General features: G+C 41.8%; 1 protein-coding gene across 2 annotated transcripts in view; it reads left to right on the top strand.

Moving 5' to 3' along the window:
- Positions 1 to 16600, top strand: part of CGNL1 (cingulin like 1) — a 216372-nt gene that overhangs the window by 150251 nt on the left and 49521 nt on the right. For both annotated transcript variants that reach the window (XM_075857953.1, XM_075857954.1), the window contains exon 11: positions 68 to 220. In XM_075857953.1, coding sequence (XP_075714068.1) covers positions 68 to 220 — 153 coding nt within the window. The remainder of the gene's footprint in view (positions 1 to 67; positions 221 to 16600) is intronic.

Below are 16600 nucleotides of genomic sequence, written 5' to 3'. Positions count from 1 at the left end.
CGTTTATTTAATCTATTATAACACACGTCATTATATTGACCCAGAGTTTAATGTTTGTGAATACCAGAGAAGCCTTTCTAGGATCAGCCATGAACATCACCAGCTATCTGAAAGGCTAAAAGATGAATCTAATCAGAAAGAACAACTAAGAAACCTGAAAAACGAAATGGAGACTGAGCGCTGGCAGCTGGACAAGACCATTGAGAGATTACAGAAAGAGGTATGTGCAAATGACTGACTAAAAATGTGTTTACATTTTATACGCAATACAAATGCATTCAAAATATACAGTGCAGTTCTTTTAATATGACATTTAGTAGTCTTGCAGTTGTGACCATACAAGACTGACCTAAGAATACAAAAAGACCAAAGGCAAATGATTGAGCAGAGATAAACAACCAGAGGTCGCACTAATTATTTTTCAGCAGAGTAAAAGTAATGCTCCTAGTATTTCAAGGAGTGTTTTTAGCTACAGAGGAGTAATTTTATAGCACATGTGTTGAATAATATTTCTTGTGACCTGTGTATAATACACTGTTGAGCCATAAGTCACTGACAGGTGAAGTGAATAATATTGGATATGTTGTTGCAATGGCACCCGTCAAGGGGTGGAATATATTCGGCAGCAAGTGAACAATCAATTCTTGAAGTTGATTTGTTGGAAACCGGATCATGAGCTCCAAAAGGCACATTAAAGCGCATGGGGAGTGAAGGCTAGCTCATCTGGTCCGATCCCACAGAAGAGCTATTATAGCATAAATTGCTCAAAAAATTTGTCAAATCACACAAAGCTGCAAACAAGAAAGCGACTACCCAAAGAAGGTATTCACACCCACAATAAGGCCCAATGCACACGACCGTAAAAAAATCTGTAATACGGTCCACAATTATGGACCCATTCAGTTCTATTGGCCGCGGACACCTTTCCTTATTGCTACGGATAGGTGTCCGTGCCGGGAATTATGGCGCATGTCCTACTTTTCGTATTTTACAGGCCGTGTTCCCATACTTTGTATGGAAGAACGGGCCGAAAATGAGGGCTGCGGCGGGCGGTGCCCACAATCATGCGCCGTGATTACGGGCACGGCCATGTGCGTAAGGCCTAAAGGAAAATGTAGAAACACTTTATTCAAGTATACCAAAAATATTATTTTGACACCCACCCTCAAACAATAAAGATTAAAACACCATTAAAAAGGAGAAAAAAAGGATTCAGATGAAGGTCACAGACAATAATGTGACCCTCGTGGGATGATGCCCCAAAATATGGAATATAGTATAGAATATACTCCCAAAATGCAAAAAGTGCTATAGGGTAAACAAAGTGTGTATATATAGTGTCACAAAGTTCATCCGTGTATAGTAACAAAGTGTCACAACATATAATTCGAAAAGCAATACAAAAAAAGAGACAAGAGCTGGCCCAACAAGGGGGGGTAGAGATGTACATGGGAAAAGGCAAATGTTAGAGAACACAAAAAACATACAAAAAATGAATCCGAGCAAATAATAAGCAGTCTGGTCAAGTACCACACGTGAACCCCCACGCGTATCGCTGATCTACAAATCCGCTTCCTCAAATGCAGCCTGGTGTACTTGGGGCTGCTTAGTCACAGACCGGTCAGAGTGCCCATGCTGAACCCTATCCACTGCCAAAAGCACTTTTCAATGGGCACATCAGCATCAGAACTGGACAATGGAGCAATGAAAGAAGGTGGCCTGGTCTGATTAATCATATTTTCTTATACATCATGTGGATGACCTCAAAATAAGCAACGCACATGAACGAAGAGAGTGCATTCTGGTGCCATATGGAAAAATGCAATCCGGTTCTGTTGGGAAGCCTCGGGTCCTGGCATTCATGTGGATGTTACTTTGACGCATATCACCTACATAACCATTGTCTCAGAACAAGTACACCCCTTTTATGGTAATAATATTCCCTATTGGCAGTGGCCTCTTCCAGTAGGATAATGCAATGTTCAACACTGCAAAACTTGTTCAGGAATGGTTTGAAGAACATGACAAAGAGTTCATGGTGTTTACTTGGCCTCCTAATTTTCCAGATCTCAATCCACTTGAGCATCAATGGGATGAGCTGGAAAAAAAAGCCTGATCCATAAAGGCCCCACTTTGCAATTTGCAGAAATATTAAAAGAATCCGCTACCAACGTCTTGGTGTTAGATACCAAAGGATACCTTCAGATGTCTGGTGGAGTCCATGATATGGGACACATGGTTATAGGGTTGTGATGACACCAGAATTTGGACTAGGATACCGATACTTCGTGTAGTATTGCGATTCTCGATACCAAAATGATACATTACCAACAATAAAAAAAAAAAAAAGTTCTTCCATTTTCTTATGTGAGGCACATGGTGTAATGAATTTTGAACGTGCCTCATATTAATAGTAATTAACCCCATCATGTTTCTCACAGTCATAATGGACAACCTTGGGTTAATGTTTGAGGTACATGATGGGGTTAATTACTATTAATGTGAGGCACATGGAGCTTGAAAATTCATAATACTTCATGCCTCACATTAATAAGCGAAAGAAAGCAGTTTTATTTTTATTTTTTTACAGAATACACCATAAATGACGCTATAAATTTGTTGTGCAGGTTATTACAGTTGCGACAATACCGAATATGTGTATATTTTATGGATTGAGATTGTAATGTTTATTGTAAAAAATTTATTTTATTTTATTTTTTTGCTTTTTTTATTTAACATTTACTAATTTTTTTACTTTAATGTACTGGCATATATCTATATGCCAGTACATTAGGCAGTTGTTAGGACATAACTAAGTATGCCCTAACAGGAAATATGGTCAGACAGCCCTGGGGTCCTTCAATATACACTGAGCTGTCTTCCCTTTTATATGGTATGTCCCTCAATCAAAGGGGTATCCCCCTTCTCAATCGAATAACGGCGGAGATCAGAGGTTTGTCTGCTCTCCGCAGTTGGAGTGTTCCTGCAGTTGTATAATACAGCCATTGCCCCGCTCCACTTGTTGTTTCCACGCGGTCAACATGGTGTGATGTGGACAGCGCTGTAAAAATAAGCAGCGGTGCCGGCACTGAAGACAGAACATAGGGGTGTTTTGCAGTGCGCCCGCCATGTTCTCTCTCTTTATGGCCGGCGTAGCCGCTCATTAGTGCTGCGTTGGCCGCATCACATTTTGCTACGGACTACATTCATGTGTTACAATACTAAGCTGTGACATGAATTAACGATATTTAACCATTTGAGGGTGCACGGCATCGAAATTGTATTGATATTTCGATGCATCGTGCAACCCTACATGGTTAGTTTTTACGGCACTGCATATACAGCAGCCTATATTTGGCTCACCAACTTGCAGCATCATGGTGGAGAATTTGATTTCCCCTTCACCACTGACTGCTCATAAATGGAGCATAGTAGAATAGTATATGACCGACTCACTCTGTCGTCCAATTGTTCGCACATTAAACTTTTTTTTTTTTTTTTATTATTTTAGGGAATTGCTCGGTGTATTATAATCAGAAATACATGGCAAACTTTCTAACATTTTCTCAGTATAAGCTTTTTTTATGGCCAGTTTGTGACATTTTTCTGAATACGCATGCATGGTATAGATAATTTGTACACATTTACTTAAAATAAAAGCTTGACAATTTTTGGAGGTATATCCACAAAATGTTTGCCCTGGCCGTTCTGCTAATATCTAAGAATGAACTGCCCACATTATATTGCAGTGATTTTATTCTTTCCTTCATAGTTCAAGGAATTTAATTATAAGCTATAGCTTCCAAGGGCCATTCTACAGCTGAATTGTGAATCTACATTGAGCAACTGCTTCACTGCTCTATTTTGAACTGTTCATGAAGATGAGTTTTCTTTTGGTTATTCATTAACAATTTGGGTTGTTCCCAAATTACGGTGGCTGTGTTGAGCAGAGCACTTAACATTCTATGATCTCTGTGCAGCTCCTGCAACAAATGTCTGTTTTAATTTGTGTTCACAGGAAAAAAAAAAAGTGCCTTATACGTCTTATTCTCTTATGTGCTTATTATACACTAATGGCAATTTACTGAGCGGTGTCTTCAAAAGGGCTGAGGTGAATTTTACTGTCTGACCCAGGGGTCTCGAACTCGGCCGGGTAAATGGGCCGCACGTAGACATTTTTTTTGAAGTTGACGGGCCGCATTACTTTCAAATTTGATAAAATACAAAATTATTGTGAATCAATTCGTTATTTGAATGACTAGAACAATACTACATTACTAGAACAATACTACGTTACTAGAACAATACTACGTTACTAGAACAATACTACATAACTATTATAATACCGCTAGGTTTAACCTTACCGGAAATTTGCGAGTTTACTCCTCGTGCTTATTTTTAACAATCCAGTTTTCCAGTTTAAAGAGGCTCTGTCACCAGATTTTGCAACCCCTATCTCCTATTGCAGCAGATAGGCGCTGCAATGTAGATTACAGTAACGTTTTTATTTTTAAAAAACGAGCATTTTTGGCCAAGTTATGGCCATTTTTGTATTTATGCAAATGAGGCTTGCAAAAGTACAACTGGGCGTGTTGAAAAGTAAAAGTACAACTGGGCGTGTATTATGTGCGTACATCGGGGCGTGTTTACTACTTTTACTAGCTGTGCGTTCTGATGAGAAGTATCATCCACTTCTCTTCAGAACGCCCAGCTTCTGGCAGTGCAGATCTGTGACGTCACTCACAGGTCCTGCATCGTGTCGGACACATCGGCACCAGAGGCTACAGTTGATTCTGCATCAGCGTTTGCAGGTAAGTAGCTACGGGTCGATTTACCTGCAAACGCCGATGCTGCTGCAGAATCATCTGTAGCCTCTGGTGCCGATGTGTCCTCGCTCGTCTGACACGATGCAGGACCTGGGGAAGTGACGTCACAGCGTGATCTCTCGAGAACACGGCTGTGTCTGCACTGCCAGAAGCTGGGTGTTGTGAAGAGAAGTGGATGATACTTCTATACACAACGCCCAGCTAGTAAAAGTAGTAAAAACGCCCCGATGTACACACATAATACACGCCCAGTTGTACTTTTACTTTTCAACACGCCCAGTTGTACTTTTGCAAGCCTCATTTGCATAAATATGAAAATGGTCATAACTTGGCCAAAAATGCTCGTTTTTTAAAAATAAAAACGTTACTGTAATCTACATTGCAGCGACTATCTGCTGCAATAGCAGATAGGGGTTGCAAAATCTGGTGACAGAGCCTCTTTAAGTGTTTCTAAATGCAGTCTGGCTGCTCAATTGGCAGCGTTTGGCAGACACAAGAATGTCAAGATTGGGAAGTCCCTTTTTAGAAAGTGCCCCCTGTAGGTAATGCCACACACCCCTGTAGATAATGCCACAGTGCCCTCTGTAGATAATTCCCCATTGCCCTCTGTAGATAATTCCCCATTGCCCTCTGTAGAAAATTTCCCATTGCCCTCTGTAGAAAATTTCCCATTGCCCTCTGTAGAAAATTTCCCAATGCCCTCTGTAGATAATTTCCCAGTGCGCTCTGTAGATAATGCCACAGTGCCCTCTGTAAATAGTGTCACACACACCCCTTTGTAGATAGTACCACACATATCCCCCTATAGATAGCTCCAATGTGACTCCCTCTAGGAGTGGAGTCCCCAGCCAAAGCATTGCGGCTCTTTGGATGGGGATTCCTCTTCTGGAGGAGCCCCTGATGTCACTGTCCATGTATGGACAGTTACATGAGAGGCCTCTTCTATTAGCGGAATACCTGACCAGTGTGACGGCAACACGCTGGCCAGGCATTCCAGTCCAGGAGGAGCCACTGACCTCACTGTCCATATATGGACAGTTACGTCAGGGGCCAGGTCTATCAGCGGTGTCCCCAGCCAGAGCGCTCTGGCTGGGGATTCCACTCCTAGAGGGAGCCCCAACTAAGCTATCTATAGAGAGGGGGGTTTAGCGATGTCCACAGGGTAGGGTGGGTGGTGTGGCACTATCTATAGGGGTGTGTGCGGCGCTCCTCCTTCGGCCTGCTCTCCCGCTCTCAGCGGGCCGCAGATGACCGCTTCAGGGGCCACATGCGGCCGCGTGTTTTAGACCTCTGGTCTCACCCATATATACATCAGGTTCCTTCAATGAGATGCAGAATGGCAGCATTTAGAAAATGTGTTCAGTTAAATGGTACTTTGTATGCAGTTATAGAAAACTTCCCCAATGAAACATTAACAAATTGGCAACATGGGCATGTAGTTTTAACCTTCAAAAGAATTGCCATCGTTTTCAACTGTTTCTCAATGGAAGAGTATTGGAACAGTTAGCGCTCCACATTTCACTATTACACAGAGCATGACTTTCTAAAGCCTTTCTCTTCTGCTTTATGAACCACTTCTTTTTATGGAAATTTTAAAATGTAAAGTAATTTTGGAGTCACTTTTTAATATTAAATTGCAGAAACTGCACATCCTCTGGCTACATTCTCACACAACAATCTCTGTAAACATTTTAATTAATAAATCTGCTGTCTTACATGCATTGTTCGTAAATTTGTATTTGACATTTATGAAGTACTTAGCACATTGAAGTTTTGCAGTGTGATTTTCAATTGTTTTAAAGTATACGGAGGAAAAGTTATTGTATTTATTCCTTCTCTCTGACATTAATCCAGTCAAAAATATGGCACCGAATGCCATATTTATGAAGCTTCTTTTCTTCAATACATGCAGCTTTTTTGAAAAAGTAGGTGGGGCTTCAGTCACACACAGCACAACAAATTAAACTTAATTTAAAGGGATTTTCCATGACCTTACAACTGATGACCTATCCAAGGGATAGGTTATCCGTATATGATCCGTGTCGGTTCGACACCCGGACCCCGCACGATCAGCCACTCCGGGTGCTGGATGTTTTGAACGTATTGCAGTAGTTGGAGCCGGACGCAGATGGATCCAGTCACGGAATAGCAGCCAAGCTGCGTGTACTGCAGCTCTTCTCCTATTCAAGTGAATAGGAGCAGACAGAACGGCTGCTATGCAGTGGTTGGAGCCACCTGCTTCCGGCTCCAACTACTGCATACTGTTCAAAATATCTGGTGCCCGAAGACAGAAGGAGCAGCTGATCAGTGCGGGGTCCAGGTGTTGGATCCGCACTGATCATGTACTGATTACCTATCCTGTGGATAGGTCATCAGTTGTCCGTTCGTGGAAAACTCCTTTAAGACTGAGCCATATTACTCAACAGCATGTAAACCATGTTGAGGAATATTACACAAGTTTCACTAGTGTAAAAGACTGGCACATTACTCGAACAACGCTGTGGTATTTTGCATTACTTTTTTTTTTTTTTTAAATACCAAAAAAGTGCGGAGGTGGGACCTAGGCTCATTGCTAACTTGCTTAGTGACATTGTAGGGCAGCAGTTGCGCAAAATATATTATATTTCTAGGCCCACCATGCTGATGTTAACACGTCTTTGCCCATGCAGTCGGAGGCTCCTAAATGTGTTATGAGGGGCTTGCTTATCCATTAGGTCACGCGCCTTAAAAAAAAGGTTCCTTTAAAATTGTCAGGCTCTTAACCCAAATCTCGATTCTTGAAAGGGTTCACAAACGGAATAATCTTCATCAAGATCTGGTGGACCTATTGAAATCCAGGAGACGATTGAGGGCCTTGTTGGATCAGGCTTTAGAGCGATAGACCCCACCGCGCTCGCAAATTTTACTAAAATAAATGTGGATGCTCTTTGGCGTAATGTTTTCATATTAAGCTTTAATATACCTATATCCCTCTTCTGAAATTGCCTGATGCCAATTCTGCACATGATCCACAGGGTATTACTACATGATTTAACCCCTTAGGCTGGGTTCACACGACCTATTTTCAGACGTAAACGAGGCGTATTATGCCTCGTTTTACGTCTGAAAATACGAATCCAATACGTCGGCAAACATCTGCCCATTCATTTGAATGGGTTTACCGACGTACTGTGCCGACGACCTGTCATTTACGCGTCGTCGTTTGACAGCTGTCAAACGACGACGCGTAAAAGGAATGCCTCGTCAAAGTGCAGGACACTTCTTTGAAACTTAATTTGAGCCGTCGTTCATTGAATTCAATGAAGAACAGCTCAAATGATCGGCCGTCAAAGACGCCTAGCATAATGCGAGGAGGAGCTTTTACGTCTGAAACGACGCAGCTGGTTTCTCCTGAAAACAGTCTGTCTTTTCAGACGTAAAAGCCAGTTCACGTGTGCACATACCCTTAAGGACGCAGCCTAGTTTTGGCCTTAAGGCTCAGAGCCCATTTTTCAAATCTGACATATTTCACTTTATGTGGTAATAACTTTGGAATGCTTAAACCTATCCAAGCGATTCTGAGATTGTTTTCTCGTGAGACATTGGGCTTCATGTTAGTGTTAAAATTTAGTCTATATATTCAGTGTTTATTTTTGAAAAATTGCAAAATTCAGAGAAAATTTTGAAAAAATTGTAGTATTCTGAATTTAAATTCATCTGCTTGTAAAACAGATGGTTATACCACCAAAAATAGTTACTAGTTCACATTTCCCATATGTCTACTTTAGATTGGCATCGTGTTTGAACATTCTTTTATTTCTTTTGGACGTTACAAGGTTTAGAACATAAACAGCAATTTCTCATATTTTTAAGAAAATTTCAAAAGCCTTTTTTTTTAAGGTACCTGTTCAGTTCTGAAGTGGCTTTGAGGGGCCTATGTATTATAAACCCCCATAAAACACCCCATTTTAAAAACTAGACCCCCTCAAAGTATTTAAAACAGCATTTATAAGTTGTTTTTTTTAACCCTTTAGGCATTTCACAGGAATTAAATCAAAGTGGATGTGGAATTTGCAAATTTCATTTTTCTTGCTGAATTTAAATTTTATTCAATTTTTTTCTGTAACACTGAAGGTTTTACCAGTACTAAATATGTATTGCCCAGATTCTGCAGTTTTTAGAAATGTCCCACATGTGGCTCTAGTGTGCTCGTGGACTAAAACACAAGCCCCAGAAGCAAAGAAGCACCTAGTGCATTTTGAGGCCTCTTTTTTATTAGAATATATTTTAGGCAGCATGCCAGGTTTGAAGAGGTGTTGAGGTGCCAAAACAGTAGGAATCCCCCAAAAGTGACCCCATTTTGGAAACTACACCCCTCAAGGAATTCATTTATTGTTGTTGTTACCATTTTGACCCCACAGTTTTTACACAGCACGTATTATAAGTGGGCTGTGATTTAAAAAATTACATTTTTTCCAATAAAATTACATTTTTCATCAACATTTCTTATTTTCACAGGGAACAAAATACCCCATTTTATTGCCCAATTTCTCCTGAGTGCAGCAGTACCCTATTTGTGGCGATAAACTGCCGTTTGGGCCCATGGGTGGCCTCAGAACGGAAGGAGCGCTGTGTGTTCTTTGGTGTGCAGATTTTGCTGGATTGGTTTTCGGTGCCATGTCGCATTTGCAGAACCCCAGAGGTATCAAAGCAATGGAAACCCACCAGAAGTGACCCCATTTTGACCCCACAGTTTTTACACAGAATTTATTTGAATTGGGCTGTGAATTAAAAAAATGAGATGTTGTTTTGGCTAAATTTATATCCCAGTAAATCCCACACAATTTTTGCATTAACTCCCAGTAAGGGGGGCATTCTGGGGGCTGAGCACTGGTGTCCTTCCGTTCATATATCCTACATTTGTAGGTATACCCTGATGCACTCTTGCACAGCTTATACATCTTCACACCATACCTTGCCCTCTTACCCGGCAGGTACTGGCGGAATTGAAGCCTCCCTTTAAAATGTAACAAGGACTCATCAATAGTAATACACTTCTCGGGGGTGAATGCTTGGCAAACCGGGCACTGAAATGGTCTAATAGGGGTCTCAGTTTATACAAACTGTTAAAACTGGGGTCATCTCGGGGTGGGCGCTGCTCATTGTCAGTATAATGTAAGAAGCGAAGTATTGCCTCTTCTTTTTTTTTTTTTTTGGGTTCCAGTTCAGTTCTGAAGTTGCTTTGAGGAGCCTATATATTGGAAACCCCTATCAAACACCCCATTTTAGAAACTAGACCCCTCAAAGTATTCACAACCGCATATAGAGAGTTTATTAACCCTTTAGGTGTTTCACAGGAATTTAGACCAAAGTAGAGGTGAACATTTATTTTTTTTTGTCAGAAAATCCTTTTTATTCCATTTTTTTCTGTAACACAAAAGGTTTTACCAGAGAAACGCAACTTAACTTATTGCCCAGATTCTGCAGTTTTGAGAAATATCCCAAATGTGGCCCTAGTGTGGTAATGGACCTAGCAGATTATGAGGCCTCCTTTTTATTAGGCACCATGTCCGGTTTGAAGATGTCTTGTAGTGCCAAAACAGTGGAATCCCCCCCCCCCCCAAAAGTGAACCTATTTTGGAAACTAGACCCCTTGAGGAATTCATTGTAGTTTTCATGGGGTGCATGCGACTTTTTGATCAGTTTTTATTATATTTTTAAGAGGTGTGGTGACTTAAAAACAGCAATTCTACTATTGTTTTATGTGCTATTTTTTATTTATTTTTTACAGCATTCACCGTGCGCTATAAATGACACATTCACTGTATTCTGCGGGGCGATACGATTACGGCGATACCAGATGTTTATATTTTTTTTTTATGTCTTATGGCGTTTGCACAATAAAATATTTTTTGTAAAAAATCATTTACTTTTTGTGTTACCTTATTCTAAGAGCCATAACTTTTTTTTATTTTTCCATCAATAAAGCCGTGCGAGGACTTGTTTTTTGCGCAACGAACTGTAGTTTCGATCAGGACCATTTTTAGGTACATGCGACTTTTTGATCTCTTTTTATTCCATTTTTTAGGAGGTGAAGTGACCAAAAAATTGTAATTCTGATATGGTTTATTATTATTTTCTTTTATGGCGTTCACTGTGCGGGATAAATAACGAAATAATTTTGTAGTTCAGGCCGTTACGGACGTGGCGATACCAATTATGTATAGTTTATTTGTTTATTTATTTTAATAATAAAGACTGTTAAGGGAAAAGGGGGATTTTTACTTTTATCACTTTTAAAACTTTTATTTTCTTATTTTGACACAACTTTTTTTAACTTTTTTTACTTTGTCCCACTAGGGGACTTGAGGGCAGGAGGCCCTGATCGCTATTCTAATACACTACACTACATGCGTAGTGCAGTGTATTAGAGCTGTCAGCTACTCACTAACAGCAAGCATAGTAGGTCCTGACTCTGTCAGGACCTACTAGGCTTCCGTCGATGGTGTAGCCGGAGTCCATTGTTAGGACTCTGGTTGCCATAGTAGCCATCGCCGCCCGCTATCATGTAGCGGGCCGTCGATGGCGGTTTAACCCCTGAGAAGCCGCGATAGCTATTGAACGCGGCTTCTGAGGGGTTAGTCTGCGGGGACCACCGCGATCGGTCACTGCACATTGAGCTGTGATAGCCTTCCGTCGGAAACAGCAGCTATCACAGCTCATTAACACGCGCTGCGCGAATGGCGCTGTGTTTCATCCATGACCTACTATCTCATGGAGCGCGAACTATGCAGTTACCATGACATAATAGTATGTCCTGTAACTTTAAGGGGTTAAAAAGTATTACCACACGTTAAGTAACCTTAGGGGCCCATTGGTTGACATGGCTCTTACCCACTTCTCTCAGCATGTTGACTCCTACTTGGCGGCTACTGCCCTTCCCACCTTAGGCTCCTCTGTGAGCGATTTCTTAGAATAACCGTTCTTGGAGTAGGAACTTGCGGGGGTATTAAAAGATACCCACACTGGCAAGTGTCCGGGTCCTGATGGATATACTGTCCAGTTTTATAAAGCATTTTTAGAACCGCTACTACATTTCCTGACTAAAGTATTAAATCTATTTCTGATATCTGCCCCTTTTCTTCTCAGCCCATAGTAGCACATGTGACTATCCTTCCCAACCCGGGCAAAGACACCACATTGTATTCTAACTACCGCCCTATCTCATTAATCAATTTCAATATCAAATTTTTCTCAAAGGCTATTGCGAATCGCTTAGTCCAGCTGCTACATAAACTCATCCATAATGACCAAGTGTAATTAATATGAGGTGGGAAGGTGTGTGACAATACTAATGAGACAGGAGCAAAAATTGTTCTATGTACGCAAATAGGCCATCTCAACTTGTCTAGTCTCTATTGACGCTGAAATGGTGTTTGACAGAGTCCATTGGTGTTTTTTTTTAAAGGTTTCTTTGAACAAATTGGGATCAATTTACTATTGCTAATGGCACACGGCAGGGATGGCAGCCCTTGCTCCTGCTTTATCTTTAGCGATGGAGCATTTCATGATTGCGCTCTGCTCCAACCCTGACAGGTTAAAAGTGGACATCAGCGCCATAAAAAAGCATTATATGCTGAAGATTCATTGCTATATCACGAACCCACAAATGGCTTTTCAGATTTTAATACAGGAATGAGAAATTTTGCTAGATCAGCAACTTGCTGGAATCTCACAGAAAAGATTCAGAAGTGTCAGGATTCTGAATACACATGACGTCCAGGCTGGAGGTCATGTGTATTCATTATCAGGACACTTGTGTATGTGGCTGCACATCATTCTAGTAAGAACGTGATGCTGCTGTGTAAATGAATGGAGAGGAGTGCATGATGCTGATTGGTCACTGATTCGTCAACACTTCTATTCACAACGCCCAGTTAGTAAAACAAGTAAACACGCCCAGTTAAAAACACAATACACGCCCAGTTGGACATACGAAAAAAAAACATGCCCAGTTGTCCATTTCAAAGCTCATTTGCATATATATAAAATAGCTCATAACTTGGCCAAAAATGAACGTTTTTAAAAATAAAAAAACGTTACTGTTCTCTACATTGCAGCGCCGATCACATGCAATAGGACATAGGGATTTGAGAATCTGGTGACAGAGCCTCTTTAAGCATTTAGGTCCCTTCCGATCCTGCTAACCTATTTTCATTCAAATAATTTACACATTGCTCAATCGGCAGTCTTACTCTTAAAGACTTCAATTGTCCTGGTTTGGCCATGTGAATGTGGTAAAGATAGATGTCTTGCCACGTTTTCTCCATCTCTTCGAGACCAAGGGCCGGCCTTAGGGGTGTGCGACCTGTGCCTTTGCACAGGGCGCATCACGCCAGCAGGTGGAAGGGGGCACTGCGCTGGCTCCCTTCCCCTGCTTGTTTCAGGAGCGCCCGGGCCTGGTGACTCAGCAGTCGCCTTTCCGCCCGGGAGCTTGTTCACTCAGTGCCGTCGCCACCACTGTAGTAGCCATAGCGACTGCTAGCGGCGACACTGGGCATGAGGGCGGTGGCGCCGCTTGCAGCCGCTGCAGCTTTTACAGCGGTAGCGATGCCACTATAGCAGAGCAGGGAGGTATCTTCCTGCTCTGCAATCTACTAGCGCCACTGTAGCTGCCTGAAGGAGCGGAATCCCTGTGTGACCGGGGATTCCGCTCCTGGAGCGCTCCACTTGATTTCTCTGTCCATATATGGACAGTGACATCAGGGGAAACTCCTGAAGCGGAATCCCCGTCCACAGCATTGCAGATGCCGTGACCGGGGATTCCATTCCAGGAGAAGCCAATGACGTCACTGTCCATAAATTGAAACCGACTACAGGAGCTTCTCCTGGAGTGGAATCCCCGGTCACCGCATCGGCAACGATGTTGACTGGGGATTCCGCTTCAGGAGTTTCCCCTGATGTCACTGTCCATATATGGATAGAGAAATCAAGGGGAGCTCTCCAGGAGCGGAATCCCCGGCCACGCAGGGATTCCGCTCCTTCAGGGAGCTACAGTGGCGCTATCCACAGGAAGGGGGGTGGGGTGCTATCTACAAGGGGGCTGTGGGCTCTGGCACTTCCTACAAGTGGGCTGTGGGGCACTACCTACCGGGGGGCTGTGTGGCACTCTCCCTACCAGGGGGGCTGTGTGGCGCTCCCCCTACCAGGGGGGCTGTGTGTCGCTCCCCCTACCAGGGGGCTGTGTGGCGCTCCCCCTACCAGGGGGGCTGTGTGGCGCTACCTACAGGGGAAATCTGTGAGTGGTGGCCTGATGGTTATTTTACGGTTGGAGCTTTTTTTGCCTGCGTCTTTTGCATTAGCTTCAACGGCTTAAGAAAAAACGCAAAAAAAAAAAGGTCAAACAACGCTGTCAATACAAAATTTGCTTCAACATTCCCGAAGGAATTTTGAGGCCGATTTTTTTTTGCCTTACAAAAAAACCTGTGTGAACATACCCTACGAGTGTAGTGCTTGTTTTTAGCCATTTTCTGTCTTTTATAAGACATTTTTTGGTAGGGGTGCCCTGAGGAAATTTTAATGTGATCGTTGTATTGGCACCAGTCTATTTATCTGCATTTTTCTGTCCCTGCGCTGATGACTGCTCTTTATTTTTTGTGATTATTATTGTATTGGTGAAATGTTCTCTCACTGGATTGTGTCTAATTGTCTTTGACTTTAAAATGTCTCTCTCTCAAAAAAATTATGTAATTTCAGAATATGAAAAAAAACAAAATAGGTTAGAGACAGATAAAAGGAAAGGATAACCAAAACCGTGTAGGCAGTTTGAAAAAAACAGAGTGCATAGCAAAGTATTACTAATACAATAGTAAATAAGGCACTTTACATGTTCAAAGACCATACGTGTCTGAGAGATTTTGTTATAAAATAGATAGGGAAAGTAGTGATTGTATAATAATCTCAGAATGTCTAAAATTTGAAAAATAATAAACAACTTATAATGGGGAATGTGAGAAGTAGGTATGGTAGACGGGGAAAGGGGGATATAAGAGGGGGTAAGGAAGTAGATCTTTCCGTATCAGACAGCAGTATAAAACACCTTGACACCCCTGAACTCATGATATTCAGTAGTACTAATGTATTGGGACCAGATGAAGGAAATTTTATCCACTGTAGAAAGATTATCCTATTTAGGGAGGTCAACTGTTCCATACGCTGGATCTTTTTAATCTAGACGAACCATTGGGAACCTTGCATAGAGAAATATAGGCTTTGGCAGCATTAAGTAAGTGAGAGAGCTGCAGTAAGTTTGTATGGGGATACCGCTGTGATGGAGAAGGGAGAGACCCAGGTCCTCCAGAAGGAAATTACCCATTAAATGAGCTGATATCTTGAGGAGATTAATGTTTTGGGCGTTCGTATTAACATGTCGGATTTTTCTTTTGTAGACCTTGTGCTTTGTAGATCCCATTCAGATAGGGAGGGAACCAGTCATCAGGCAGGTCAATCAGCCCATGGAGTGATCGTCACACTAGCCCCCGAGAGGAGCAGTCCTAAAAGAAGTAAAAGAGCGGGTGGAATGTAGTGATGTGGGGAGAGATTGTATAGTAAATCTGTTAATAAATATTCGTATATTACTTTGTTTAGATGTGCTGTTTGACATGTTTTAGATTGCAAATTTCCCAAACATGTATTTTCCTGTGCTATAACCCAGCTTAACTGTAGCACTATTCTAATTATCACCAGGGTTGAGAATTTCAGATACTCCAGACTAAATTGACTGACTACCATTAACTAGTGGGTGGCCCAGCATTGAAATTACAAGTTCCCCTGCAGATAACTCACTATGTCTTGCCCTATGGCTGCTTCAGATGGCTGTAATAGAGGCGCATTTTAGCATCCATATTATGCCCGCAACACGCGGCCCTCCGCCATCAACTGAGCACTAGGGTAGGGTTTCATACACTTATAAGGTCAAATAATTTGTTTTGCAATGAATTTTAAGTCTTTAGCATACATTTTTTTCTGTTATTCTTGTCTTTGTAATTGATATATATCTGTATTTCCAATGGGATTCAGGAAAACCCCTTTTCTCTATCGAAAACATCTAGGAGGAGAATTGTAGCGTCCCAGGTTTGAGAAGTTGCATAATTGTGCATTTCCCTTTCCTGCAGACTTATTTTTCCATTATTACTCATTAAGTAATTCACGGGTTCCATTTAATTCCAGAGTGAACTGGTCTGTATCCGCTGGAGTGCAGACCTTCACTGGAATGTGCCTACCGATATAATGAATAAGTCCAGCCCGGTTGTTAATCATTATGTTGGAGTTCAGTGTGCAGTTTCACGGCTTGTTTTGACATTGTCTACTTGGTCATGAGTTCTGTTTTAAGTTTTTTCGTTGCAGAATTCACTTTCCTTTTGTCATGGTCATAAGCGTTCATTAAAGGGCTAGACGCAATTAAGTGGATGTGTGCTTATAAGGCTGGTTTTCACGGCCACATTGTCGTCTATATATGTATGTGTGTTTGGTGTATAAACGGTATATGCAGTAGGAGAAAAAAGGGGATTTTTCTATAGTTCAGTCCTGTCCGGTAAATCAGTGCTCCGTGGGTTGGAATGACCACTCCGCATGTAGTTTTTTTTCTCCTACGGCATATATCATCCGCAACAGTCCCGTGTTTAACAGATACGCATCGCAGGGTGTTGTGTTCCTAGCACAACACAGTCAGGTTCGCATAACTGCTCACCCTGTTTTTTCCTGTCTTTTTAATCCACAGTTGATGCATTATGTGC

This window comes from Rhinoderma darwinii, chromosome 3, assembly GCF_050947455.1.
Source record: "Rhinoderma darwinii isolate aRhiDar2 chromosome 3, aRhiDar2.hap1, whole genome shotgun sequence".
Lineage (NCBI taxonomy): Eukaryota > Metazoa > Chordata > Amphibia > Anura > Rhinodermatidae > Rhinoderma > Rhinoderma darwinii.
Note: the sequence above shows the minus strand (reverse complement) of the source record. Positions and strands in the feature narration are given on the sequence as shown.